General features: G+C 58.2%; 2 protein-coding genes across 2 annotated transcripts in view; both read left to right on the forward strand.

The window, feature by feature from the left end:
* Positions 1–5,650: 5,650 nt before the first annotated feature.
* Positions 5,651–26,571, forward strand: part of LOC138061242 (maestro heat-like repeat-containing protein family member 7) — a 170,034-nt gene continuing 149,113 nt past the window's right edge. The window contains exon 1 of the mRNA XM_068910241.1: positions 5,651–5,836. The gene's annotated coding sequence lies outside the window, so the exon portion shown is untranslated. The remainder of the gene's footprint in view (positions 5,837–26,571) is intronic.
* LOC138061243 (maestro heat-like repeat-containing protein family member 7) lies at positions 11,318–19,038 on the forward strand. The gene is made up of 13 exons (XM_068910242.1): positions 11,318–11,421; positions 11,952–12,101; positions 12,307–12,461; positions 12,873–13,020; positions 13,634–13,821; positions 13,910–14,047; positions 14,576–14,690; positions 15,159–15,296; positions 15,801–15,977; positions 16,612–16,767; positions 17,062–17,163; positions 17,524–17,626; positions 18,217–19,038. The coding sequence occupies exons 1-13, from the start codon at positions 11,320–11,322 to the stop codon at positions 18,381–18,383; spliced, it is 1,839 nt and encodes a 612-aa protein (XP_068766343.1). The 5' UTR covers positions 11,318–11,319; the 3' UTR covers positions 18,384–19,038.

Raw genomic sequence — 26,571 nt, forward strand, 5'->3', positions numbered from 1 at the left:
CCGGCGAGATCCAAGGAGGACAAACGGCACCCTCTGTAAAACTACTCTTGCTGCAGCAGATATAGGTGTCCCAAATAACGCCCCAGGAGCTACTGCTCCGCCTTACACTCCTCCGGTGGCGCCTCCCGAAGATCTGTCTATCTGTCCCTCTCCTCCTCTTACTCAGACTTCCCCTCCTCCCGTGGCAGGCCTCCATCCTATGGTTGCTAATGTTTTACCTAATGCAGCAACACTACAAGCGAGTGCAGCGGGGGCGGGGGGGGGAGCTAACCCCCCTCACGTGGTACTGCATGTATTTACTAGCCAACCCTGGAGTCCGAGTGACTGAGCATTGTGGGCAAGCAAAATGCCCAGGATGAGGGAGGATGCGGAAAGGAGCGCTCAGCTGTTTTCTAATAGATATGCACTGGGTATAATCCAAACTGGCGGGATACCCAAGTACTCTTGAGAGAGTTGTTCTGACCAAACTGGCGGGATACCCAAGTGCTCTTGAGAGAGTTGTTCTGACCAAACTGGCGGGATACCCAAGTGCTCTTGAGAGAGTTGTTCTGACCAAACGAGCGAGATGATAAAATAGTTAATAAAGAGGCAAAGTTTGTACAACAGACTGGGGGAAACACAAATCGTTAGCCAGCAAACGATCCAAATTGGGATTACAATAACGCAGGGGACAGAGTCGCTTGCCAGACAGGACTCCGGAACTTGGTAGAAGCTATTAGAGCATGTAGCAAACTAGGAGTGGATTGGACTAGAGTGCAGGAGCGTAGACAGAGCTTGGACAAAGAGGCCAGGGATTTTGGGGGACGACTAGGGCAAGCCTTGTTGAACTATGGGGGAAGGACTTTCCAGAATTGGAATGATGCACTAGCCATTAGTGTCTTTGTCCATCAGGCCGCTCCGGATAGCCCAAAAGAGTTGAAGGAGCACATGCCAGGGTGGCAAGGAGAAACTTCACAAAGGATTTTAAGCGTGGCAGTATTGGTCTATGACGGGCGAGAGGAGAAACAGCAAGGGAAGCAAGCAAAGGAACGGAAAAAGGAAAACCAAGAAGAGGCTAATCTCTTAGCAGCAGCTTCAGCACGGAACTTGCAAATTAGAGGAAGGGGTAGAGGAAGAGACAGAGGAGGCCGAGGAAGGCTAGGGCAATGCCAAGGGCAAGGACGAGAAGGGGACAGGAGAAGATGGGCAGACAGTGAGGGACCGGAATGTTATTTCTGTGGCAATGTAGGACGTATGCAGAGAGAATGTCCCCTTTGTCCAAGAAGGCCCCCAGGAGTAAGGAGCCCCCAGGCAAGCGGATCAGCTTGGGAGGGTGGACAGTATTCACAATGACTAGAGACAGGGGAATCCAGAAACTCTGAGGAGAGAGAAATGTTTAGCATATTGTGTACATCTTCGAGATGCTGTCTCTTAGGGAGATACCTGCTTTTTCAAGAGCTGCAGACAAACTTCCAAAAGAGCAGTACCATCTTCATGTTTGCTTAACAGAAGGATTATCCTAGTTAAGGCGGGCTTATCTCCTTCAGTGTTCTGCCTTCAATAACTAAAAATGGTAACGTAACTTCTTGTTTGTCATAACGCACTATTGGGAACGGGATTACAATCGAAAAAGAGGAATGCCTATACTTTGTGCTTCACGAATTAGTGCCCGGCTGCAAAAGCACAGCTGCATCTCAGTTCTTGAGTCTCCAAACCAAATCCGTGCAGTAAGGCTTTCTTAACAACCCAGCAACACCTGGGCGCCTTTTCATTAGATTATTTAATCTAAGGTAAACTTCACAAAAAAAAAAAAAAAAAAGGAGAAAAAGTGCCTCACATTCTCCTCTATGATGTGCACAAATACTCTACCCCAATATATGTATCCAGCAGGTGTGCTCATAGAAACCAAGGGAGGACTGTTGGAGAAGGAAATTGTAGCCAATTTAGCTTCCGCTTCGCATAAGTCTCACTCTTGCTTAGCATCAGTGCCTAAAGTAGATGAAGCCTGCAGGCCTCAAGGCTGAACTGTCCTTGAACTCCAGAAACTTTGCGAAGGATGTGACCTTGCCAATGTTGTAACTGCCAAACCAGTTAAAACTAGCTGACAAAGATACAAAACTAGCTCATGAGGCTACAAAGTAGACTGCAGGAGACAAGATGGGATGCACGTGGGTTGGGCTTGACCTTGGAGGAGATAAGGGCCTGGGAGAAACAAGGACATGGCATCCAGCCTGGGCTGTAGGCCAGGAGCTGTCAGAAGGAGAGAGACACCAATCAGAAGGGGAGAGACCACCGACTCAGTAAAGAAGATTGGAGGAGGCCTTCACTGGCCGGTGGGAAAATAAAACTGTAAGGGGTCTAATTACCCCAGAATTTCTTTGTCCGGTGTCCTTCTCCAGAGGCACCCACTTCGAGCTGTTTCTATGCTGTAAAATCATTTAAATAAGTAATTATTTTATTTAAAATAATGCCCTGAAGCCTGCAGGCCGAAGCTTTTACCGAACCTGTGGGCTGCTGCTGACGCAACAACTGCAGAAGCAGCCAGAATCAGCCCTCCAACATACAGAACACAATGGACAGAGGTCACGGTTAGCCTCCGGATAAGATAAGGCACTTTGAAGCAGGAACACAGCAACCGTCCTGGGATGTAGACACAATCCATTTACAAGGAAAGAGACCAGCAACTCAGGAAAGAAGACTGGAAGAGACTGTCACTGGCATATGTCCTCACTTCCCACAATAATAACCCTCCCAAGAACCTAACCCAGGGGAAGAAGTCAATGGAATTCCCCTTCCTCCTCTCATGACTCCTCGTCCTGCTGCCATCCCACCCGTCCACCATCCAGAAAAAGAGCCACAACCTTGTTTAATCACAACCTCATGGGCAGAGAGGAACCTTCTCAAGTTCAACAAAGGCAAGTGCAGGGTCCTGCACCTAGGGAGGAAGAACTCCATGGCCCAGGACAGGCTGGGGGTTGACCTGCTGGAAAGAGGGTACAAGAGAGACATGGCCCTACTGGAGAGAGTCCGGCGGAGGGCTACAAAGATGATGAGGGGACTGCAGCATGTCTCCTGTGAAGAAAGGCTGCGAGAGCTCGGCCTGTAGAGCCTGGAGAAGACAAGACTGAGAGGGGATCTCAGTAGAGCCCAGTGACAGGACAAGAGGCAACGGGCACAAACTGAACCACAGGCAGTTCCATGTGCACAGGAGGAAAAACTTCTGGGCTGGGAGGGTGACGGAGCACTGGCACAGGTTGCCCAGAGAGGCTGTGCAGTCTCCTTCCCTGGAGATACTCAAAAGCCATCTGGGTGGGGTCCTGGGCAATGTGCTCTGGAGGACCCTGCTTGAGCAGGGGGGTTGGACTAGATGATCTCCAGAGGTCCATTCCAACCTCAGCCGTCCTGTGATCGGTGATTCTCCAGGACCTTGACAGTGTTTGCAAAGGAATTTGTGCAGCTACTGACACAAACCCCTCATCTAGGGGACTTCCTGTTGTAGACATGGCCCCACCCTAGGTTTCCGAGGAGCAGAGTCTCATGCACATATAGGAGCAGAATTAATTATTTCTTTGACATGAATTACAAGAATAAATGACAGTACAGGAAGTAACAGCTGGAGCTGGCTGCCTCCACGCAGGGACCCTGAACAAAGACATTCTGGGCTAATCAGACCCTTTGCAGTCTTATTTCCCCACCTGCCAGTGACAGTCTCCTCCAGTCTTCTTTTCTGAGTCACTGGTCTCTCCCCTTCTGACTGCTCTCTCTCTCCTTCGGACAGCTCCTGGCCTACAGCCCAGGCCCTTATCTCCTCCAAGGTCAACCCCAACCCACGTGCATCCCATCTTGTCTCCTGCATCCTATTTTACATCCTCATTAGCCCCTTTTGTAGCCTTAGTAGCTGGTCATAAATGGTTTTGCAGCTACATTGCCAGCAATGTTTCTCAAGTTCATTCACAGTTCGGCCTTGAGGCCCGCAGGCTTCATCTACTTTAGGCCCTGAGACTAAGCTGAAGCTAAATCAGATACAATGTCCTTCTCTGACACTTCCCATGGTGGGAGGGTGTCACTTACGTAGCCAACTTCAGACTTCCCACAAATCCAATCCCCACTTAGAAGTATTCTAAGAGAGAAGAGTCACTCTTGCATTGCTGTCCTTTCTCTCATCCATTGCATCTTTCTCCTCCCCCATTGCATTGAGCTCGACACGGTAGGTGGAAAGTCCACTGGACTCCACGGGAAGAACTCCACCTTTGCAGTTCTTTGTTCTTACAGATGTCATCCATTATCAGATTGCATTTCTCTGGGAAAGGGCAAAGGAGCAAGCCACCGCTTCAAACCAGCAATGCTTGCTGCACCAGCTGCAGCTCACCTGCGCAGCACATTCCCTCTACTGCTCATCGTTTCTGCTCCTGGAAGGATGGATTTCCAGCCTTCAGGTGCTTGCAGGAGTCCAGGGCATGCCTTAAAACAAAGGCCAGCCTGTGGCGCCCTTTGTGCTGAGATTCATCCAGCTTTCTTGGCAACACCTGTGGTCAGTCACAGCCAGGCTTCTGCCCTCAACCTTCTTCCATTGTGCGGATGTATTGCTTGGCCACAACGCAATAAGCAGAGAGAGTTCCACTTCTTGGAATAGGTGCTAGCATGCCACACTAGAAAGCACAGCGGTGCCTCTGTCAACGTCAACACCTACCGGTGGGAAAAGAGCCTTCTAGGCTGAAATCGACTCACATATGAAGGTCAAAGAACACCAACTCAAGGGTTTGGAAAAGAAAGAGTGCTTTTCTCCTCAAAACAAACAAAAAAAACCCCTCAGTTTTCATACAGTCCTCCCAGAGAAATTGCTCCTTGAGTTCACACGAGGTTAGCTGTTTTGCTTTTGTAAAACACAGGGAAAAGGTTTTAGGTTTTACAACAATTTCTTTTAGACAACGGGCAGGCATCCTTTTCCAGCTCCAACCGTGCCAGCTGAACGGGCCAACATCCTCCTACTTGCAGGAGTGGAGGGCATAATTTCTACGCCGTACAACGTGCTCCAGCCTGAAGCAGTCCAGGCTGCTCACCAGCTCTTTGCCCGACGTCCGTGTGGTTTTCCGCCCACTTGGGAGCCCGGCCACGGCCCCGGGGGCCAGCAGAACTGGCAAGGCCAATAACCTGTGCCGTGCAGAGAAGGGGCCAGGTGCCGGGCGGGAGAACGCTGCCCGGAGGCGGCGGGGCTGCGGGCAGAGCGAGCGGCTCTCTGCAGCCGCCTCTTCTCCACAGAGCGGAGCTGCAGCTTCTTCCTGGCGCCAGCAGCTGCCGCGGGCGGGTGGAGAGCCCGCCCCCCGCCCGGCCAATCGGGGAGCGAGGGGAGGCAGCGAGCGAATGGGTGCCCGGGAGGGGCGGGGTGAGCCGTGAGCGACACGCAGGCCGCCCAACGGCCGCCCGGCGGGCTGTCCCTGCGGCCGCGGCCGGGGCCAGCGTGGCGCAGGGCCCGGCGGCGGCGGCCTGCTGCGTGCGCGGGGGCCGGGGCTGGCCCGGGCGGGGCCCGTGGGCGAGGGGCGTGCGGCGGGGGCGTCTGCGCCACGGCCGCGCCCCAGCAGCCTGCTGCGCTCCCTGTGCCGGCGCGGGGGGCCCGGCTGGCGCCCCGTCCCTGCCATGGCCCCGCCCCTCCGCCCCTCCGGCCCCGGCCCCGGCCCAGGAGTTGGGTGCTGCCGTGGCCCAAAATGGCGAAGCAGGCGATTCCCCCTGAGCGCAGGAAAGCGCTTTTTCCCCGCGAGGGCGGTTAAGCAGTGGAGCAGGTTCCCCGAGAGGCTGTGGAGTCTCCGCTGCAGGAGAAGCTGCAAAGCCGCCTGTGCTGGTGTGGGGCAACGTGCTGTAGGTGCCCCTGCTGGAGCGGGGCTGGAGCAGAGCATCTGCAGCGGTGCCTGCCACGCTCAGCTGCCCCAGCACGGCCCGGTGCTGCCCTTCCTCTGCCTGCCGGGGTGGGGCGCGAGGGGGCCCGGCGGGAGCGTGAGGGTGAGCGGCGGGGCTGCAGGGTAGGGGGCTGGTGCGAGGGGGAGGGCGGCTGGGGAAGGGGTTGGGGCTGGCAGTGGGGGTTCGGGCATGTCCCTGGGGTTGGTGCTTGGGGGCTGGTGTTGAGGGCAGGGCTGGGGACGAGAGCTGGCTGCATGGGGTGAGGGGTTGGGTGAGGCGTGGGGCGAGGTTTGGTGGTTGTGCTGCGGGTTTCTGGTGCTTGCTGTGAGCGTTGGCTAGCTTTGTGGGGGAGTGGGCTATGGCAGGGGTGAGGGCTGGGGTGACGGCTAGCATTTGTTGTCTAGGGCTGAGGGTTGGAGATGCCGGTGAGGGCTGGAGCAAGAGTTAGGGAAAGGGGTTGGAGGTCTGGGTTGTGGCTGGAGGGTTAGAGTTTGGGGTGAGGGATGAGAGGAGGGGATTGGGGCAAGAGGTACGGTGGGGTCAGGTTTTGAGGTGGTGCTGGTGGTTAGTGGTGAGCAGGTGAGTGCGGCCAGGCGTGGGCAGCCGGGGATGAAAGAGGAGGGAGCTGGCCATGGGGAGCCGCGCGCGGCCCCTCGAGCTGCCTCGCCCTGCCCTGCCCCAGCTCCCTCCTGCCCGGGGCGGCCGCGCTGCGGCCCTGGAGCCCCTGGCGGCGCCGGCTGCTGCTGCTGGAGCAGCTCGCGCAGCAGAGGTGACCTCAGAGCCGCCCCCGGCGGGGCCATTGTGACCCCCCCCGTTGTGACACCGGCGGCGCTGTCAGGTGCGGGCAGTGTCCGGGCGGACGGCGACGGGAGAGGGCAGGAGCGCGTGGAGCTCGAGGAGGAGCCCCCGAGCGCAGCCGCGTCTTTCCCTGCCGCCCCGGCAGCCCCGCGGAGTCGAGGCGCTTGCCGAGGCCTTGCCAGCTCCTGCTGCGGGTGAGAGCGACGGGGCCGGGCTCGGCAGTGCCACGGGGCTGCGGGGGCCCTCGGCCGTGGCGGGGGCAGGACCTTGCGGCAGGGGCTGAGGCGCAGGAGAGCTGGCTCCAGGGCCGGGACGGGCGCGGGGACCTTTGACTGCGCTGCCCCCACCCCCGTGGGGACCCTCCCCAGCTCTGCATTAAACAAGTGTCCCCCTCCTGCCTCTGCTCCGTGCCGCAGGATGGCGGAGAGACCCCCCAGCCGCCCACGGGTGGCCTGGGAGCAGGAGTATGGCTGCCCGCGCCGGGCATCCCAGGAGCAGGACAGGGTTGCCGAGGAGAGCAGCTCTGCCTCGAGGCCCTTGGAGGGGTTCGAGTCCCAGGCGTGGCGGAGAGGTGAGTGAGCCCCCGTGGGGCTGGGCCGGGCTGGGGTGAGGGCCGGGAAGCGCACCCTGCTCTGCGCCGGGCTCCCATGTCCCCAGCACGTGGTGTCGGGGTGCCCGGGGTGGTGGCACAGCGGTGCCCGGATGCCAGGGCCCGCTCGGGGCTTGGGAGCTGGCCCCAGCGCAGCATGCGCCCAGGAGGGAGAGCGCAGATGGACGCAGCTCCTGCTGCCTGGGACGGGCAGCGAGCGGCAGCTCCGTGGCAGGAGGAGGGATGCTGCCCGTCTGGCAGCACGTTCCCCAGCCTGGTGCGGTTGAGGTTTGCCCTGGCTGGCTGGCTGCAGCAGGGCAGCCCATGTGCTGGGCACCGTGCAGCCTTGAGCAGCCTGGGGGAGACTGCGTGCCCGGGAGCAGGCCCATGGCTGGCCGGCGGGCAGAGCTCACTGCGCGGCTCTCTGCTGCCTGCCCTCCATCTCTGCAGTGCTCCTGGCTCTCTTCCTTTCTCAGGTGCAAGGTTTTCCATCAGCAGCTGGTCCGAGCTGTCCAGAGAGGATGAGGAAGCCTTGGACTTCATCCAGGCCTTTGTGGGTGGCCGAGAACAGGTAAGTGCAGCCGTTTCCATGGGGGCTGTGCCTGGGTCTCCCTGCGGGTCCGCCCATGTCTGCTGGCAGGCTGCTGGGGAGGTGCTGGCTGTGCAGAGCTGCTGCCGTCCGGGGTCCCGCCCAGCACTGCAGCCCCCTGGCTGCTCTGGTCCTGCTGGCCTTTCCTGTCCCCTCTCGCACTCACTCTGTCTCTCTTCCCCGTCTGTCAGCAAGAGGCGCAGAAGCTGAAGTTTCTAGCGTCCATCGGCACCCTCTGTGGAGGCAGCAGCGCCAAGACCTTGTCCTGGGGCCTGGAGGTGTTCTGCTGCCGACACGAGCTGGCCGAGCATATCGAGGTGAGGGGAGAGGCAGCAGGTGTGAGGACAGGGGCAAGGCCAGCTGGGCCCTGGGTCTGCTGGTGCTGGGTGATGGCAGTTGCCGCGCTGACTGCCGGTTGTGCTGTGCAGGTGCTGCTGGAAGAGGAGCCCTTGGAGCGCCTGGGCACAGCGGTGCGCCAGCAAGCCATGCTTGCTATCACGGCAATGAGGTAGCTAGCAGAGCCCCTGGTTTGGCCAGGACCTGTGCACAGCATGTGCCTGATGGCACCGTCCCTGGCTGGGAGGTGTGCACCATGGTGGGAGGAGGCTGGCGGTGCTGTCTGCTGCGCTTCTGCTCTCCTCTTGCTTGTCAGTAGGCTTGTCAGTAGGGCAGATGGGAGGGCAGAGGGTTGCCTGCTGCAGCTCCCCAGGGCCCCTTGGCTTGTGGTGCAGAAGGGGAGGCAGGTGGTAGAGAAGGGGGGAGGCCTAGCTGCCTGGGCTCTCCTCTGGCCCTGGGCCAGTTCATGGAGGGAGGAGGTGCCTCCCTGCAGGGCTCCCTCACGTGCTCTCTGTAGCAGCCGGGGGACTCCTGCCCCAGCGGCCCACAGCCACCTCCCCAGGGCATCCAGGCACTGCTCCCAGCACCAGTGTCCAACAGGCATCTCTCTCTCTCTCGCTCTCTCTTTGCAGTGCAGTGGAGCCGGTTCTGGAGGGCAAAAAGAGCAGCCTTCTCCATGCCTGCTTCAAGAGTGTCTTCTTGCTTCCTCCAAGAGAAGACATGGAGACCGTGGACATGTCCCTCTACTCCAAGGTAGGTGCTGGGTGAGCTACAGGGAGCCCGCCAGCCCCTCTGGGCTTGCCCCTGGCTCCGCTGTGCTGAGAGGTGACTGTCAGCTCCAAGGCTGGGCAGGATCTCAGCTTTGTTTTCCCACCCTCCTGCCTTCATGCCCTTCCCGTGGGCTGGGCCATGGGCAGTGCCCAGGGGCTGGTCCGTGCACAGCAGATCTCCTGCCCTGAGGCCTCTCGTTGGCCCGTGCAGGGCAGCGGGTGTCCTCGCTGGGCAGCAGGGGTTCAACTGAGTCTGCTGTGGGTCAGAGGCAGTGGGGAAGGAATGCCACAGCCCCCAGCCCCCTGTCCTCCTTGCAGACCCTCGATGCCATGGACAACATGTTGGAGGTGCTGGTGCTCAAGTCGGCCACTTCCAGCCTCCTGGAGCTGCAGAAGATCTTGCAGGTGTGGCATTTGCAAAGAGTGGGCTGCATTGGGCCTGTTCCTCAGCCCAGAGGGAAGTGACACCCTCGAGTGGACATTCCCCCCCCGAGTGCCATGTACAGGCAGCACGCTGCAGGCAGGGGGCGTTTCTCGCTTGGGTGAGCGGAGGTTCCCCACTGGGCTCTTCTGTGAGCCCAGTGCCCCCTGGCTACAGCCCAAGTCCCTTCCCACCCCAAACATCCTCCAGGCTCTTGGGAACACCTTGCCCCCATGAGCACTCCTGGGCCACCTCTGCCCCCAAAGCTCTCCTTGCACCAAAGCAGTGGGAGGAATGTCACCCTTCTTCTCTAGGCACTGCACTGATGGCAGCTGGTGCTGCTGCCCCCCTGCCTCCGCGTGCCTTGTGCTTTCCTTGCCAGATCGGAATGGGGCAGAGACCCACTGGGAGCTGCCCGTGCTGCAAGGGGAGCCGAGGCCGGAAGCTTGGTTCTTCTGCCATGCCAGGAGGCCGGAGGCCAGGCTGCCCACTGCAGACCCCTAGGGAAGGTGTGGCCTGAAAGGCCTGCCATCCTGAAGAGGGCACCCGGGGCCATGTGCATGGCCAGGAGCAGAGGCTGGGAGGGGGCTTAGGTGTGGCTGGCTGCCTGAGGGCAAGGTGGGCCTTGCAGGCTGGGGCCTGTAGGGGCAGGAAGGCCATTCCAGGCTTGGCTCTAGCTCCGAGGAAGCCTTGGTGCACTGTAGGACTGCAGGCAGGCGCTTAGCAGAGCTGCTTCTGCTGGAGTGGGCGTCAGCTCCCCGGGCAGAGCAGTAGCCTTTCTCCTTGCAGATGCTGCTGCCCTTCACCAAGACGGAGAGAGCAGCTGTGCGTGAGAGGGCCGTGGGGAGGATTGGGAGGCTGAGCAAGTTGCTGGCCAACTATTCCTCGCTGGAGGTAAGGAGCCAAGCACCGTGCAGCCCCCGCTTTGGCCCTTTGCAGCAGCCCAGAGCACAGTGCAGCTCAGGGGGTCCCTCGGAGGGAAGCGTGGGCACAGGTTAAGGCACTGAGCAAGGCTCTGCCCTGAAGCAAAGCTCTTTGGCCCTCTCTCCATGGGCTTTTCTCTGCAGTCCCTTTGTCGCAGGAGCCAGCTGTGCCCCCAGCCCTGTGCAGGGGAGCAGTGCGCGCGGAGCATGATGTGAGCCGCAGCCTGGCAGTGCTGCCTTTGCTGGGCTGCTGCTTTGGGAGGCAAGGCCTGCAGGGCCCTCGAGAGCTTTGGCTCCGCTGGGATCCATGCCTGGGCAGAGTCTTGGCTTCAGGGCTTTGGTGGCGACTGCCTCCCGTCAGCCCTTCTACCTGTCCCACCCGCCTTGCCCAGGTGTGGCACCCCTTTGGAGGAGTGGATGAGAGCCCTGCCTGCTATGGGAAGATCCCCGTGCCGATGCTGGGACAGCTGGTGGGCTGTCTCATCCTTTGCTGTGCTTACGAGGATGCGGAGACCAAGGGTGGGGCCTTGGATGCTCTTCATTGCCTCTTCAGATTCATCGTGCAGCGAAAACGTAAGAGAAGCTGTGCTGGGCTGTGTGCTTCTGCACGCGGCCACGCTGGCAAGGCCGGGGAAGGCATCGCACTGCCTCGGCCCCTCTGCTCAGTGAGGCAAAGGAGCAGGAGGCGCGGCTGATGTAGGAGCAGGGGAGTGGGCTCTTAGTACCTGTCCTGGATACCACTGGCCTGGAAAACGCTCAGCAGCCCCTGCTCAGAGGCTACGGCTTGTGTCGGGCTTCGCACCGGAAAGCCCGTGAGGCTTTTGGTACCCTTTGAAGCAGTTGCCCTTCTCTGCCCTGGAATAGGCCCCGACCCTCCCTGGGAATCCTGCTCCCCATCCATTCGTGGCATGCCCTTTGTCTCTGCCAGGCTGGTTTCTCTCTGATGCCATGAGTCTGCCAGCTGCAGCTCTGCATGACTCCTGCTGACCGCTGTGTCTTTCTGCTGCTGTTCAGGCCGGGCGATGCTGCAGGATGATCCAGAGTATGTGGAGCCCCAGAAGGAGAGGGAAGCCGACAATGAGCTCTGCCTTTCGTGGACGAGCAACATGAGCGTGATCATGAGGGTGAGGAGCACTTCCCTTGCTGGGACTGTTGGCCATGGGGTCCTGAGGAGACGTGGATGAGCAAAGGGATGCCTAACGAGTGGGGCTGAGGGGGCCTTGGGGTTGAGGCAGAGGTGGTGGTGGAGAAGGAAGCAGCTCTGAGTGGCACCTAGAGTACTGGTTGCTGCCTGGTAGCAGCCCTGCTCTCACTGCTGTGTCTCCCGCTGTCCCTGAGCGGGGGGACTAGCCAGAGGCTTGGCTCCAAGAGTCCCAGCAGCAGCTGCAGCCTGCTGGCCACCGGCAAGCTAGGGTTGCCTGCAGAGCCAGTGCACTGTGAGCCTGCTCCCGAGCATCCTGCCTTGCCCTGGTGGCCCTCTGGCCACATGCCCCATGCTGCTGCTACCCAGCACAGCGTGTGCTCCTGGCTCTCCTGGGCCACGGTGCCAGCACTGCCCCGCACCTCTCTCCAGAGCCACATCCACTGCTTAGCTAAGCAGCAGTAGTGCGGCCCGCAGCGTGACATTTCTTCTCTCACGTCCTTTCTGCCCCAGCTGTTTGTGAAAAACCTGCAGCCTTCCGAAAGGACAGACGTCATTGTCACAGCCATCGAGGGCATGAGGAACTGCAGCACCTACAATACGGAGGTGGCTTCCCACATGCTGACCATGTTCCTGCTGGACGCTTTCTCTGTGCTGGAAGATGTAAGGAGCCTGGGGCTGGCGTGCGTGGGGCTCGACCCTCTGGGGCGCTGTTTCCCCACCGAGAGCCAGTGTTCGTGGGCAGCGGAGCCCCTTGGAAGGCAGCAAGGAGCGGTGGGAGTGGTGGAGAGGGAAGGAGAAGTGAGTGGGAGCTGGGGTATTGGCTGCTCTCTGGGAGCAGCCTCACCGTCCGCCTTGTGTCTTCCAGGTGCCACGCATCATAAGGTGCCTCTACAGGAACGTCAAGTATGTGAGGGAGCTGTCGGCCCGGGTCACCCTAAACAAGACCCTTTGCCAGCTGGCCTGCTTGGAGCCCAGCGAGGTGACCGTGAGCCTGCTGTACTGCTCGCCACTGTGCAACAGGTATGGGGCCCGTCAGCCTGGACGGGCTCCAGTGGCTCCTTGGCCATGGGGAGAAGGGCCCAAAGAGGGCCAGAGGCAAGCAGATGGCCAGCACACGGCTGAGGGGCAGGGCCCTGTGTCTCGCCCACCGTTTCCCAGCCCTGGTGCCTCAAGCAGGCCTTGAGGAGCCAGAGCTGAGCAAGTGTCCCTGCCTTGAGCCGCAGAGCGCAGCGGCTCTGCACGCTCCCTGCCGCGCAAGGGGCTTCAGCTTGGTCATGTGCTGCCTGCCTGGGCAGGACCCTCTTGGGGCTGCCAGGGAGGAGGGGGTGGGCAGGGGCAGGGCTGGCACACAGCTGGGGACCTCCAGGGCTGGCCCAGGCTACGGTGCTGCGGCCAAGGAAGTGCCACTGACAAGGCGCTCTGGGCCTGCAGCACTGCCGTGAGCATGTGGAAGGTGCTGATGGATAAGCCGATGCTTGCGCCGGACATGCTGCGGGAGCTGCTGAGCTTGCTGGAGGAGCGGCCACTGCGCAAGCAGTCCAGCTCCGACAGGGACAACAACTGCATCCTTCCGCTGGCCGTGAGTTAGGGGACGAGGCCTCCCGTGCCCCCAGGCTGGTGCCTGCCTCCCTGGGCCCCCTCCCCCTCTCCGCTGCCCGTGTGCCCCCAAGCAGGGACCTCTCCTGGGCCCATGGCTACAACATGCCCAGCGCCAGGCCTCCGACTGTGCCAGCGCACAGGGCTGCCAAGTGCTGCCTGGCCTCTCTGCACACCAACAGCCAGGCTGGCCATGCCCAGGAAATCTCCATCCGACGCTGTCCCTGCATCCGCCGACCTCGCTCAGCAGGCTGGAAAGCCAGGGTCGGGTTGGGGGCAAGGTGAGGGGCAGGAGTAGGGCTCCTGCAAAACCTGGGCAGGCAGCACGGCCTGGGACAGGGAGCCTGGCCGAGCGTGCACGCTACACGAAGCCTGCCGAGCTGATGGTCATGCTGAGGCAGGAAGGCTCACTGTGTACAACCAGGAGCTGAGGCCCAAGAGCCTGCGGGCGCTGGCCCTGGTCAGGCAGCCAGGCTGAGGCCTCCAGCTGCACTTCCCATGCTCCAAGGCTGTGCTCGAGCCTCCCACCTGGAGGGCTGTGGAAGCATGCCGGGGACTGCTCGGGAGTGAGAGGTGTGACTGGGTGTTTTCTGCAGGCAACGAGGGCACTGTGTGAGATCATCCGGGAGCCCGTCTGCCCAGAGGCGGTGAAGGCGTTTTTCCCCCAGCTCTTCCTGGCGCTGCTCTTGCAGATGGTCTTCACAGCAGAGTTCAGCCACCAGGAAGCAAATATCTTCTTGAGGGAATGCCAACGGGATGAGTCCCGTCCCACCAGCCACGTCAGGTGCTCGATCCCGCTCGCCCTGTCTCTGCGCTGCACCTGGAGGCAGGGCCGGGCTGCCAGTGTGACCTGGGCTTTGCTCTGCATGCAGGTGCGCCGTGCAGGCCATGAAAAGTCTGCTGCGCTGCGCCCACTATGAGACCGTAGCCGTGGCTGTTGAGAGGAAGGGCGGCTGGGACCTATTTCTGCATGCGGACACCTCGCAGAAGGGAGTGGTGGTGCTGGCCAGGTAGAGCCCTTTCCGGCCTGCTCTGGCCCAGCACCTCTTCCCTGGCTGTGGGGTGTGCCTCCCCATGTGCTTCTTGGTGGGGGAGGGGGAACGCCACTTCTCCAAGAAAGAGGCTGCAGCCTCAGCCCTTGTGGCAAGGGCTCGCCCAGCAGAAGGGCCCTGGGAGCTGCCATGCTGCGCAGCTTGGAGAGCTGCTGGGGGAGCAGGTGGTGTTAGGAGCTGTGGGAGAGGGTCGCGCGCAGGAGAACCTGGGGAGGGCCCAGGGGCACAGGAATCCAAAGCGGGCAGGAGAGGGGATGTGTGGGCAGGCCATGCCGCCTGGGCAGGAAGGCTGTTTCTCCGGTCTCCCACCAAAAGGAATGTAATGATGCCTGACGCTGACTTTCTAATGGCAAGGTGTGGTAGGGCAAGAGCAGTGCTCCATGAGCAAATGCCGCTGGCTGCAGGAGCTGTGTGCCAAGCAGAGCGATGCCAGAGGAGGTTTGCCTGCTCGGCTGAGGCCCAACACTGCCTTCTTGCCTCTGACAGAGCAATGAGGGGGGCTGCCAGTCACCTGCGTCGCTGGATCTTCCGCCAGCTGGCAAGGCTGCTGAGGAGGGAGGACCAGTTTCATCAGCTGCCCGTCATGGCTTTCTTTGTCGAGGTGGGCCTCATGGCAAGCAGTGCCTCTCTGGAGGGGCCTCTAAATGCTGTGCTCGCTTGTGCACATGCGTGTGGGGTGATGCTGGTGAATGGAGCTGGGGCAATGCATACGCTCCTGTTAGTAGCCCCGGCCTTGGCTCGTTTCTGCTGGGCGACCACTCGTAAGCACTTGTATTTTGTGCCTGCTTTGTGGCAGCTGTCTGTGTTCAATTGCTCCTCCAAGGGATGAGAACAAGAGGCTGTGGAGGGTTCAGGGGACGGGAGGAGGAGGCGAGCAGTGTGTGCAGTGTGCCGTGAGGCGCAGGGCTGGGAGCAGGGCCCAGGGGTGTCTGCACAATGCCTGCTGTGTTTGGGCTGAGCTTTGTGAGGGCCTGGTGCCCTTGCCCTGGATGGTGGGTGGGATGGAGAGCTGCACGCTGCGGGCAGTGCTGCCGGCTGTGCCAGTCTTTCAGTGCTGTGTCCATTTCAGCTGCTGGAATGCCCTGACCTTGCCGACATGGATGAGGAGGTCCTGCCACTCGTCCAGGGTTATGCGCAGAGTGAGAGCCTGGAGATGCGCAGACTGGCGTTCAGAGGCCTCGTGGCCCTGTTGAATAGACCCAAGATGGTGAGGAGGGGGGCAGGCGGGTGAAGCCATGCTGGCAGCCTGGGGCTTGACAGGAGACACTGGGTCAGAGAGTGGCTTGGACTTGGCTGGCAATCCGGAGGTGTGGTAGCTGCTCCCAAGTCTCCGCTGCCCCATTCATCTGCCCCGAGTGTCATGCCAGGCCCTTGGCCGTGCTGCACAAGGAGAAAGGCACCAGTGCCCAGCGGGAAGATCTGGGAGAGGGACAATGAGCTGGAGCACAGGGCCGGGCTAAGGCAGCCAGCTGCTCCTGGGCCTTGAGGCAGCAGCTTTGCTCCCTACAGAGGCCAGTGCATGCTGAGGGCCCCCTTGGAGATCTGTGCCCTGCACTGCAGCCTCTGTGCCCAAGGCCTGCGTGTGTGCAGAGCCCTGGCCCTGGCCACTGAGCCCTGATGGGAAAAGAGCAGGCAGAGCACTTTTGGGCGGCGGGGGGCGGGGGGGGGTCTGGCCTTGCTTCCCACAAAGAAAGTTGTGTGTTTCCCACAGAAAAGGAGAATGCAGAGCCTGCTCCCAGACAGCATGGAGTGGCTGCAGGATGCTTGCAGGGAAGTGCGTGTGGGAAGCCTGATGCTGCTGAGAAACATCCTCAGCTACCTGGAACAGAAGGGCTCCAACCCGATTGTTCTGCAGCTGGCCGAGAAGCTTCTGCCTCGCTTTGATGACGTAAGGCTGATGGGAGAGCCGGGGCTCTGCTGGTGTGTCCGGGGGTCCGTATGCGTGGTCTGGGTGCTGTGTGCCCCTCTGCATGCGTGCCTGTTGGCACGTCCCCACACAGGCCCTGCTGTATGTCAGGAAACCTTTTGCCCTGTGGTTCTCAGCCCATGCCCTGTGCTGGCCTTGGTGTCCGGGGCTGTGGGAGTAGAGCAAACCAGCCCCCTGTCTGCTCTCGGCTGCTGCGTCTCGTGCTTGACTGTGTGCGGCGCTTGCCGTGGCCTGGGGCAGCGATGAGCAGAGAGGTAGGAGCAGGCTAGAGAGCGAGGGAGAGGCCGTGCCGCGGGGCTGTCCCTTTCTGTCCTCTTGTTGTGTGCGGGGGCCCTGATGGAGGCCTCGGGAAATCCAAGAAGCTCCCTCCAGAGGGAGAGGGAGACAGAGCCCAGGGAGGCTTGTCGTGCTGCTGCCGACAACCCTCATTGTCCAGGCTGCCTCAGCAGAGGCTTGTCCTCAGCTCCGACCTCTGGCCGGGCTGGGGGACAGTTGTGCCCGGAGAGGACGAGGCCTTGCCACGGCAAACGCTCTTGTCGGGCCCCGTTCCTGGAGTCGTTGCTGAGGCCTCCCCTCCTCTCCTCCCTGCCTGCAGGAAGACAGCAGAGTGCGAGAGCTCTCCATGCTCCTCTTCAAAGACCTGCTGGAGATTGTGGTGGGGAAGAACAAACGGAACCTGAAGCAGCATGCACAGAGGAGCCTGGTGCCGCTCTTCCTCCACATGAGTGACAAGGTGCAGAGAGTGGCCCAGGTAGGGAGCAGTGTTTTGGGGAAGCAATGCTGACATGCCGTGGGTGGAGGTGAGCAGCAAGGCAAGGGCTGCTGCCAAGTGTGCCTTGGAACGCATGGCAGCATGAGGTGCAGCTTCCTGTGTGCCAAAGGACAAGGCAGAGCTGCCTCTGCCTTCAGGGAGGGCCAGACCTAGTGGCACGCTGCGTCGTGCCATTTGGGGCTGGGAAAGGCTGGGAGCCTTGCCAAGACGAGGGGGACCCAGGGTGTCCTGCCGTGGCTGCGGTGGCATCTCCTGGTCTCTGTTGCTCTGCAGGCCTCTCAGGAAGCCCTGGTGAGCGCTGCACAGTTCCTCAAGTGGGAGGAGCTCAAGCAGCTGGCCAGAAGAGCGGAGACATGGAAGATCGGGGAGTGCGTGGTAAGGACGTGGCCAAAGCCCCCGGGGCCGCGGCGGGATGAGGCCTGCCGCCATGGCCAGTGGGCAGGGTGCACAGCTGTGCCCCTCACGCACTGCTGCAGCCCAGAGCCCTCTACTCTAAGTGCCCGCTGGGGTGCTGAAGGGGCCCCTGGCCTGGCTGGGCCTTGGCAGAAGCATGGCGGGGATCTCAGCACCCGCAGGCCCCGCTCTGCCCTCTGCTCCCTCTGAACCTGGCTACCAGCCAGCTTCTAGCTGGGAGGCGTGGACAGGAAGGAAGAGGAGGCCGGAGCTGGGAGGAGGGACAGGCCTGGCCTTCTGGGGAGGCTCGGTGCCAACCCCCTGTCCTTGTGCTGTCTGCAGCTGCTGAGGGACAGGAGCAGAGCGGAGCAACACCTGCGCCAGAGCCTGCCTTACCTGGAGAACCCGGACGCATCCTTGCGGGAGGCAGCTGTGAGGTTCATTGGTGAGCCACAAGCCCAGGGCCATGCCTGCCCACCCAGACGGGCACACAGGAGGGTCTTCAGTCCCTCCCACTGTCCCTGGGTCCTGCACCGTGGGGACGGGGCTGGGGCCAGCCTTGCCCAAGGGGAGCAGGCTGCATGGCCAAGCTGGCAAGGCCAGATGGGAGCTGTGCTGCTGGGGGCTTGCTGGGGAGTATGAGGGGTGAGCGGAGGTGTTTGCCTAGGGCTCATCGGGCAGCAAGTGAAGAAGCGGAGGAAGGAGAAGGTGCAGGAGCTGTGCACTGGTGAGTGAGAGCAGCGCTGTGTCAGGCAGCCCTGGCAGGGAGGAGGGAGGAGGCTGGGAAGTGAGCTGCAGTTCACTGGCCTGCCCCAGGTGAGGAAGGCTCTGTGTCCCTATGTGGGGGAGAGCAGGGGGTATTTGGGGCGCATCTGGGGCTTGGCCGACCTGCAAGTGCCAGCTGATCCATTTGTCCTACCTGCTGCCTCCTCCGCATGGGAAGAGCTGAGTGGGGCTGACCCTGCCTGGGGGGGGATTCCTGGGATCTCTGCAAAGGTGGGAGTCTGTTCTCAGCTCGGTGCCTTTCTCTCGCAGCCCTCCAGCCCCTGGAAAATGATGCGGAACCTCTAGTCCGTTGCCTGGTGTCACAGACCATCATGAACCTGAGGGTGCCAAGGAGAACATCAAGATTCCACCTCGGAGCACTGTGTCCCTGGCTCCCGAGAGCATGGGCGAGGTGGCACCCTCCCGCCAGGACGTGACTCTGTTTGAGCAGAGCTGACGCAGCTGTGCCAATGCCATGGTGCTGCACACCACGCACACACGCAAGTGTGCTGGAAGGTCTGGCTCATTGCTGGCATCTCCCGCAGCCCCAGGACAGCTCGACTCCTCAAGCACAGCCCCTGTTGTGCTACCGCTTCATGGCTTTGTTGGGCTTCCCGCAAAGATACAGCCCCGTTTCCTCAGCCGGAGTGAGTGTTCTTTTTTTAGGGAGCCAAAGGCAAGGGGCAAAACTTGCTGCCTGCATGAATCTGGCTTGTCCTGGGGGGGACGGGGTGTCCACTCGTTCCAATATGCCAGGCCAGCGTAGAGCGGCCTGACACACTTTGGTTTTGCTGCAAAGCGTCAACTGCTCTGCTGGCCCACAATAGCCAAGGGAAAGGGGGAGAAAAGCTTTGGCCTCCCCTGCCCTCTCCAGTCACCGCAGGGCAAGAGCAGGCCCCTGCTGTCTTCAGGGCTTGCATCTCAGGTGGAAGGGCAGAGCTGGGGTATGACATGCAGCTCTGTTTCTATCGCCACTGCCTACCCTGCGCATGCAGGCCTCAAGGCCGAACCGTCCATGAACTCCAGAATCATTGCTGAGCATGTAACGGCCAAACCCATTAAAAGCAGCTAATAAAGATACACAGCTCGCTCATGGGGCTAAAAAGTAGACTGCAGGGGACAAGATGGGATGCACGTGGGTTGGGGTTGACCTCGGTGGAGATAAGGGACTGTGGGAAACAAGGACATGGCAACCAGTGTGGGCTGAAGGCCAAGACCAACCAGAAGGAGAGTAAAGAAGACTCAGTAAAGAAGATTGGGGGAGACCTTCCCTGGCAGGTGGGAAATAAAACTGTAAAGGGTCTAATTAGGCCAGAATTCCTTTGTTCAAGGTCCCTCCCTGGAGGCACCCAGCTCCAGCAGTTACTATGCTGCACCATCATTTCAAGAAATAAAATTTTGCTGCTAGATGTGCGTGAGGCTCTGCTTCTTGGAAACCTAGGATCAAAGTGTTTCCACAGCACTTTGGCACCCCAGATGGCAGTGTAGCCAACCACCATTGCACCCTCTTGGCTCCAAACATCCAAATTTAGAAAAGGAAAAGGAACAAAAAGGAGAAAAAAGCCGTTACAGTCAAATCGATCCCTAGCTAGTTAGCTGTCCCTTTATGTCAGGATGATTGTCCATCTTACAATTAATGTGGGGGTTAACCCAAGGAAGGATCCTTCGATTCTAAGAAATGAGCTCTGCTACAGCTTATATTGGAAGATGAAAAGCCTCACTGAATGGATTATTGGTATGTGTGGGGATAATTGGATGTGGGACCGGCGAGATCCAAGGAGGACAAACGGCACCCTCTGTAAAACTACTCTTGCTGCAGCAGATATAGGTGTCCCAAATAACGCCCCAGGAGCTACTGCTCCGCCTTACACTCCTCCGGTGGCGCCTCCCGAAGATCTGTCTATCTGTCCCTCTCCTCCTCTTACTCAGACTTCCCCTCCTCCCGTGGCAGGCCTCCATCCTATGGTTGCTAATGTTTTACCTAATGCAGCAGCATTACAACCGAGTGCAGCGGGGGCGGGGTGGGGGAGCTAACCCCCCTCACGTGGTACTGCATGTATTTACTAGCCAACCCTGGAGTCCGAGTGACTGAGCATTGTGGGCAAGCAAAATGCCCAGGTTGAGGGAGGATGCGGAAAGGAGCGCTCAGCTGTTTTCTAATAGATATGCACTGGGTATAATCCAAACTGGCGGGATACCCAAGTACTCTTGAGAGAGTTGTTCTGACCAAACTGGCGGGATACCCAAGTGCTCTTGAGAGAGTTGTTCTGACCAAACTGGCGGGATACCCAAGTGCTCTTGAGAGAGTTGTTCTGACCAAACGAGCGAGATGATAAAATAGTTAATAAAGAGGCAAAGTTTGTACAACAGACTGGGGGAAACACAAATCGTTAGCCAGCAAATGATTCAAATTGGGATTACAATAACGCAGGGGACAGAGTCGCTTGCCAGACAGGACTCCGGAACTTGGTAGAAGCTATTAGAGCATGTAGCAAACTAGGAGTGGATTGGACTAGAGTGCAGGAGCGTAGACAGAGCTTGGACAAAGAGGCCAGGGATTTTGGGGGACGACTAGGGCAAGCCTTGTTGAACTAGGGGGGAAGGACTTTCCAGAATTGGAATGATGCACTAGCCATTAGTGTCTTTGTCCATCAGGCCGCTCTGGATAGCCCAAAAGAGTTGAAGGAGCACATGCCAGGGTGGCAAGGAGAAACTTCACAAAGGATTTTAAGCGTGGCAGTATTGGTCTATGACGGGCGAGAGGAGAAACAGCAAGGGAAGCAAGCAAAGGAACGGAAAAAGGAAAACCAAGAAGAGGCTAATCTCTTAGCAGCAGCTTCAGCACGGAACTTGCAAATTAGAGGAAGGGGTAGAGGAAGAGACAGAGGAGGCCGAGGAAGGCTAGGGCAATGCCAAGGGCAAGGACGAGAAGGGGACAGGAGAAGATGGGCAGACAGTGAGGGACCGGAATGTTATTTCTGTGGCAATGTAGGACGTATGCAGAGAGAATGTCCCCTTTGTCCAAGAAGGCCCCCAGGAGTAAGGAGCCCCCAGGCAAGCGGATCAGCGTGGGAGGGTGGACAGTATTCACAATGACTAGAGACAGGGGAATCCAGAAACTCTGAGGAGAGAGAAATGTTTAGCATATTGTGTACATCTTCGAGATGCTGTCTCTTAGGGAGATACCTGCTTTTTCAAGAGCTGCAGACAAACTTCCAAAAGAGCAGTACCATCTTCATGTTTGCTTAACAGAAGGATTATCCTAGTTAAGGCGGGCTTATCTCCTTCAGTGTTCTGCCTTCAATAACTAAAAATGGTAACGTAACTTCTTGTTTGTCATAACGCACTATTGGGAACGGGATTACAATCGAAAAAGAGGAATGCCTATACTTTGTGCTTCACGAATTAGTGCCCGGCTGCAAAAACACAGCTGCATCTCTGTTCTTGAGTCTCCAAACCAAATCCGTGCAGTAAGGCTTTCTTAACAACCCAGCAACACCTTGGCGCCTTTTCAAGTGACTTGTGATTTGTGGCATGATTAAAGCTTTTGCTTCTCTCTGTTTGGTTTTCTGAAACATTAATTTGTAATTTAACTCGATTGCCTTGTCTGATGTGTTTGTATGAGAACCCTTTGTCATTTTATAATCATAAATACTATTGCTGTAGCTGCAAGCAATCACCCAAAGATTTCTATCTGTAACTTTACTGGGATCCTGGGATGCAACTGGAATTACTCAGCTCCTATTACATCTCAACAGCAGCTGCAGTCCAATTCTACACTAAACCAGTACAAAAGAAAAATCAAAAGAACATCAACTCTTTTTGAATGGTCACTAACAGCAACAGGAATTTTTAACCTTCACCCGGTAGTGATATTGCTAGCATCAACATTGTTCTCTTTACTGCTCATAATCCTCCTACACCTCTGTGTGTGTGGTAGTTATTGCGAAAGACACAAGCCCTGCTGTTATATACTGAATTAATATATGCTGATCAGTAGACACTGAGGTCTATTTATACCACGAGGCAAGAGGCTCCTGTACGGCCACTTTGTGAGGTGGAGGGTTTGACTCTAGTTGTGGGGGGAAAGGTGGCAGGCCCTTCGCCCTCCACTTTCCCAAGTGATCGACCATGACCTCGGCACATAAAAACAACTAGTGGTAAAGTCACTAGCAGAAAGCCCGGCTGAGAAGTCCTCGCTGGGGAGCAAACGAGAAACTTCCTCCTGAAATTTGAAAGGCACGTGACTTCCAATATGACACACCGTGGCTAGATCACACCTGATTTGGCTAACGGTACAAATCATGGACGTAGTATAAATAGACATCACTCAGGACAGCCATTTGAACTCTCCTGAGGAACAACGCGCCTCTACACCGCGATCTCCCCTCGACTGGGGACATCTCTTAAAGTTGAAAGATCCCGCACACTCCATGAACAGAGGTCAAAAAACCTATCATTTAATCTAAGGTAAACTTCACAAAAAAAAAAAAAAAGGGAGAAAAAGTGCCTCACATTCTCCTCTATGATGTGCACAAATACTCTACCCCAATATATGTATCCAGCAGGTGTGCTCATAGAAACCAAGGGAGGACTGTTGGAGAAGGAAATTGTAGCCGATTTAGCTTCCGCTTCGCATAAGTCTCACTCTTGCTTAGCATCAGTGCCTAAAGTAGATGAAGCCTGCAGGCCTCAAGGCTGAACTGTCCTTGAACTCCAGAAACTTTGCGAAGGATGTGACCTTGCCAGTGCTGTAACTGCCAAACCAGTTAAAACTAGCTGACAAAGATACAAAACTAGCTCATGAGGCTACAAAGTAGACTGCAGGAGACAAGATGGGATGCACGTGGGTTGGGCTTGACCTTGGAGGAGATAAGGGCCTGGGAGAAACAAGGACATGGCATCCAGCCTGGGCTGTAGGCCAGGAGCTGTCAGAAGGAGAGAGACACCAATCAGAAGGGGAGAGACCACTGACTCAGTAAAGAAGATTGGAGGAGGCCTTCACTGGCCGGTGGGAAAATAAAACTGTAAGGGGTCTAATTACCCCAGAATTTCTTTGTCCGGTGTCCTTCTCCAGAGGCACCCACTTCGAGCTGTTTCTATGCTGTAAAATCATTTAAATAAGTAATTATTTTATTTAAAATAATGCCCTGAAGCCTGCAGGCCGAAGCTTTTACCGAACCTGTGGGCTGCTGCTGACGCAACAACTGCAGAAGCAGCCAGAATCAGCCCTCCAACATACAGAACACAATGGACAGAGGTCACGGTTAGCCTCCGGATAAGATAAGGCACTTTGAAGCAGGAACACAGCAACCGTCCTGGGATGTAGACACAATCCATTTACAAGGAAAGAGACCAGCAACTCAGGAAAGAAGACTGGAAGAGACTGTCACTGGCAGGCGGCGAAATAAGACTGGAAGGAGTATAATTAGCCCAGAATGTCTTTGTTCTGGGTCCCTCTTTGGAGGCACCCAGCTCCAGCTGAAACAAACGATCGTATAAGAGTCTGACTCTGCCTTAGTGGTGAATGCCTGCGGACCTTTATAACACACCCATCTCGGAAGGACTGTCATTGAGCTCCATGGCTTGAGCTCCAGTTTGTGCCAGCTGAGTTTGCCACGAGGAGACAGACATTCTCAGCATTGCTCCTGCACTCAGAGCGAACAGCTGGGATTCCTGAGAGGCAAAAGGATTCACTCTGGCTTTAGTGCAGAGTGCGGAGAGCTGGCCTGTCCATCTGTCTTGTTCCCAGCTGTCCTGTGCTCACACCTCTGAGGTGGAGGACAATTGCACCCATGTTGCCCTAAAAAGGAATGACACTGCTGAGAGCAGAGGAATCCCCTTCCAAAGTGCAGATCAACACACTCAGCACCCTTCCTCCGAGCATCTGAGGCAAGTCTCAACGTTCCCCTTCTAGCCAGGGAGACACTGGGCTCCTTTCAGCTGCCCACATCCCACTGCCCAGCAGCATTTTCATGGCCTTAATACCTAGGTGGCTTTTCCACGGCGTTCCTAGATGATACGGAGATGCAATGGGAGACCTGTGCCCTTCTGGAGAGCAGCTTGCAGCCCAGCTTGGCTCATTCCAAGCCCTGACACTGCATTGCCCAGAGCCCCAGAAGTTACAGAGAGGGACTTGGGCACCTCAGGGACACGGACAAAGCTGCATGGCACGACCTGCAGGTGTGTAGTCCCATGAACTCCACAAATTCACAGGAGGTGAGATTCCCTCTGCCAAAGCTGACATGTGCACAACAGAGATGTCTGCAGGCGCGCTCCTTGTCTAAGCTCCCTTTACAATCAATGGCGATGGGCAGTGGGTCTCAGTCCCCCGCACACAAGCACCTAGTGACATGAGAAGAGACAGAGGTGGTCCAAGGCATGTGCCGGTGCCTGCTTGCTCTGATGGAGCAACTGTGAGACCACATCCTTCTAGAGCATCAAGTGGGGGCCAGGTGCTCATCTGAAATGACCCTCGATGCCTACTACTACGAGAGCTCTCGCCACTTACTATGAAGCTCAGACACATGCAGATCCCTACAGAGCAAACAGCTAATGTAATTCAGTGCAGACACTTGCCTTAACGACATAAAAAGAGGCTGGAAGGGGCCATGTTGACTGCCTGGGGTGTCCAGTACAACCACACGTTTCGAGCAGATACAGCGTGGGACCTACAGAAAAACCATGCCCTTTTGGAGTGGCTGCTGGGGAAGTGCCCAGGGCATCTCAGATTTCCTACCTGGGCCCAAACAACTTAATCCCACCTCTGCCTTTAGGCCAAGTCCACCCCATCTACAGCCAAGTGTGCTTCATCAATGCGAAGCACAGCACACCAAGCTCTCCACTCATGTCCCTGCACTCTTAAATAAATCTTCCAGCTTTCCTTCCCCCGAACCTCTTCTCAGACCCAGATGATATCATCAGGGACCGTGCTAATGACATCCACAGGGCAGCTGGCTTGCAGGCTGTCCAGGCCCAGGGACTTCCTCAGGCACACCTTGGCCTTCCCAGAGATCGCTTCAAGTCTCTCACAGGGAACAAGGTGCTGCAGAGGTCACTTGCTCAGCAAAGCCCTCTCCTGCCATTCCTGCACAGCCCACCTCTGGTTCCTGCTGGCCCTGGGCTCTGCAGGGTTTGCTCTGTGAGTGGGAAGCCCATTTCACCATTGCACTGCCCCCTGCTATCTATGCCAGCATGTCTCTAGTCTGAAGTGCACACATGGTGTCCTTGCCTCTTGGTAACAGGTTTCACCATGACCAAAGTGCTCCCCCTCTCCTCAGCCCTGGGGAGGCCTCACCTGGAGCACTGTGTCCAATTCTGGGCTCCCCAGGACAAGAGAGACATGGCCCTACTGGAGAGAGTCCAGTGGAGGGCTACAAAGATGATGAGGGGCTGCCTGGAGCACGTCTCCTGTGAAGAAAGGCTGCGAGAGCCGGGCCTGTAGAGCCTGGAGAAGAGAAGACTGAGAGGGGATCGCATCAATGCGTACAAGTATGTGAAGGGAGGGTGTCGAGGGGATGGGGCCAGACTCTTCTCAGTGGTCCCAGCAACAGGACAAGCGGCAACGGGCACAAACTGAACCACAGGCAGTTCCATGTGCACAGGAGGAAAAACCTTCTGGGCTGGGAGGGTGACGGAGCACTGGCACAGGTTGCCCAGAGGGGCTGTGCAGTCTCCTTCCTTGGAGATACTCAAAAGCCATCTGGACACAATCCTGGGCAACGGGCTCTAGATGACCTTGCTTGAGCAGGGGGGTTGGACTAGATGGTCTCCAGAGGTCCCTGCCAGCCTCAGCAGTTCTGTGATTCAGTGATTCTGTGACTGCGTGGGAGCAGTGATCATGAAACTGAAGGCAGCAGGGCCTCCTGTCCCACCAAAACCAAAACTGCTTTCACCTACGGAGCTGTTCTGGAAACACCCTGCAGGCTGCTTCCAGCGTCCCAGGTCTCAGGGCAAAGCAAGAGGCATGGAGCAAGAACAACGGCTGGGGCACGGCACGACGTATGGGGACAGCCTCTCTCAGAGCCATGCCAAAATGCAATTTCCCAAACAAAAGAGAACATGGGGAAGGGCACCTCGCGAGCACACCAGCCACCCGGTCAGCCTTTGCCCAGGAGCTCCCAAACGCAGCTCTGGGCAGCACCTGGGGGCTGCGGGGGCAGCAGCAGCTCAGGGAAACGCTTTCCAATGGGTCTCAGAGCTGCCACAGGGGCAAAGTTTCCTGCACCCAACACCCCAGTGAGCCGCCCAGGCGGACCGGGCTGGGGCAGGGTGGCAGGTCTGACTGGCGGCCAGCTCCCCTCTGGCCCAGGCCGCTCTGTCCCGTGGTCACAGCCCCACCAGCCCCATCGGCAGCTCCTGGGCCAAAGCAGCCCCGCCGCCAGCCCCACTGCCCCCACCCCAGCGCCAGGGCACCCACCGGCATTTCCACGCACCCGCCGCCCCCCTGACCCGCTCGCACCCGCTCTCCCTCCCGCTCCCTCTCTCCTGCTGCTCTCCCTCGCCTCTTCCCCTTCTCTCTTGCACCCTTTTTCCCTCTCGCCCCCCTCGCTCCCTCTCTCTCCTCCCTCTTCTCTCCCCCACACCAGGCCCCACCGCTTCCTCCCCTCCCCGCAGGACCCCCCC

The sequence above is a fragment of the Struthio camelus genome, chromosome 16, assembly GCF_040807025.1.
Source record: "Struthio camelus isolate bStrCam1 chromosome 16, bStrCam1.hap1, whole genome shotgun sequence".
NCBI lineage: Eukaryota > Metazoa > Chordata > Aves > Struthioniformes > Struthionidae > Struthio > Struthio camelus.